The 1,799-nt window shown below is 62.7% G+C and overlaps 1 protein-coding gene across 1 annotated transcript in view; it reads left to right on the top strand.

The window, feature by feature from the left end:
* Positions 1-399: 399 nt before the first annotated feature.
* The window catches only part of LOC103811529 (transmembrane O-methyltransferase), a gene marked incomplete at its 3' end in the record, with an annotated part of 1,902 nt that continues 502 nt past the window's right edge, over positions 400-1,799 (top strand). Inside the window, exons 1-3 of the mRNA XM_009084508.1 lie at positions 400-661; positions 1,342-1,538; positions 1,729-1,799. Of these exons, the coding sequence (XP_009082756.1) occupies positions 400-661; positions 1,342-1,538; positions 1,729-1,799 (530 nt within the window). The remainder of the gene's footprint in view (positions 662-1,341; positions 1,539-1,728) is intronic.

Below are 1,799 nucleotides of genomic sequence, written 5' to 3'. Positions count from 1 at the left end.
CGCTGTGGCTGGGGACCCTCAACAGATCCAGGTGTGGGGAGCAGAGTGTGGGGTGCCAGGTGTGGGGTGCAGGATAGGGGGGGCAGGGGCAGCAGAGCTGAGCCAAGACAGATGTGAGAGGCTGTGCTGGCTACTGCCCCTCAGAGCAGTCCAACCCCCCGGGACACCAGCGCTGCAGATCCCAATACTGGGACCCAGCACCTGGTGCAGGAACCTCCACAGCATTTCAGGATGCCCCAGCCCAGCAGCACCAGATCTCAGGGAGAGGCACTTGCGGGGGGTGCAGAGCACAGCCAGCTCATGGTGTAAGTGGGAGCTGCAGGGCTGGCAGACTGGGAGGACCTCCCACCCCAGCATCCCCCGGCGGGGGGGCCCTTTCCACAGACTCACTCCCTCGTGATGGTGTCTCCGGCAATTGCCCTGGCATTCCTCCCTTTCCTGGTCACCCTGCTGATCCGGTACCGGCACTACCTGGCACTGCTGTACCGGGCGGTGCTGGCGGCCTGGCTGCGGGATCGGCTCACCGGTGTCACACGGGAGCAGCGCGCCTTCCAGTACCTGCTGGCCCACGCCATCCCTGGGGACCCCCGGCACATCCTCCAGACCTTCGACCAGTGGTGCTACCACTGCGAGCACCTCAGCTGCGTGGGGCCTGCCAAAGGTGAGTGCTACCCTCACCCACCCATGTTGCACCAGGCACGACCATGGCACCGTTGACATGGCCATAGCACTGCCAGCATGGCCACAGCACCACCGGCACAACCATGGCACCAACTGGCATGGCCATGACACCATTGTGACACTGTTGATGTGGTCATGGTGCCACTGGCATGGCTGCAGCATTATCAGTATGTCCATACTATCATTGGCATGAATGTGGCACCATTGACATGGCCATGGCATCATTGGCACGGCCATGGCACCATCAGTATGTCTGTGACACTGATGGTATGGTCATGGCACCACTGGCATGGCTGCAGCATTGTCACTGTGGCCACAGTATCATTGGCATGAATGTGGCATCATTAACATGGCCATGGCACTGTTGGCATGGCCACGGCATCATTGGCACGGCCATGGCACCATCAATATGGCGGTGACACTGTTGGTGTGGCCATGACACCACTGGCATGGCTGTAGCACTATCACCATGGCATCATTACCACAGCCACGGCTCTGTTGGTGTGGCTGCGGCGCCACGGACATGGCTGTGGCATTTTTGGTGTGGCTGTCCTCCATCCCTCTGGGCACTGGAGAACTGCTTGGCATGCTTCCCCTACCCAGGGCTGGGGTGCAGGTGGGGCAGCACCCTGGGGTGCTGAGAGGCACATGCCACGGCAGGGCGGATCGTGGAGCGGCTGCTGTTGGAGCGGGCACCGCTGCACGTGCTGGAGCTGGGCACCTACTGTGGCTACGGCACTGTGCTGCTGGCACATGGGCTGCCCCCGGGCGCACGACTCTACACCATCGAGAGGAACCCCCGACACGCCGCCGTGGCCGAGAAGGTCATCCGCCTGGCTGGCTTCGATGAGCAGACGGTGAGCACCCAGGCACTGGGGAAAGGCCAGCTCAGTGCCTGATACCAGGGTGGGGAGAGGGCCAGGGACTGTGGCACCTCCTGGGTGGTGTACGTGGGGAGAGCAAGGTCCTTTCCCACATGGATCCCTCACAGGGTGGTGAGTGGGAACACTGGTTCCCCACCCCAGGGCTGAGGGTGCTGTGGTGCAGGTGGAGCTGATCGTGGGTGCCTCGGTGGAGGCGATTCCCCGTCTGCGGGTGGAGCATGGCCTGGTTATGGC

Source organism: Acanthisitta chloris, unplaced genomic scaffold, assembly GCF_000695815.1.
Source record: "Acanthisitta chloris isolate BGI_N310 unplaced genomic scaffold, ASM69581v1 scaffold25681, whole genome shotgun sequence".
Taxonomy (NCBI): Eukaryota; Metazoa; Chordata; class Aves; order Passeriformes; family Acanthisittidae; genus Acanthisitta; species Acanthisitta chloris.
Note: the sequence above shows the minus strand (reverse complement) of the source record. Positions and strands in the feature narration are given on the sequence as shown.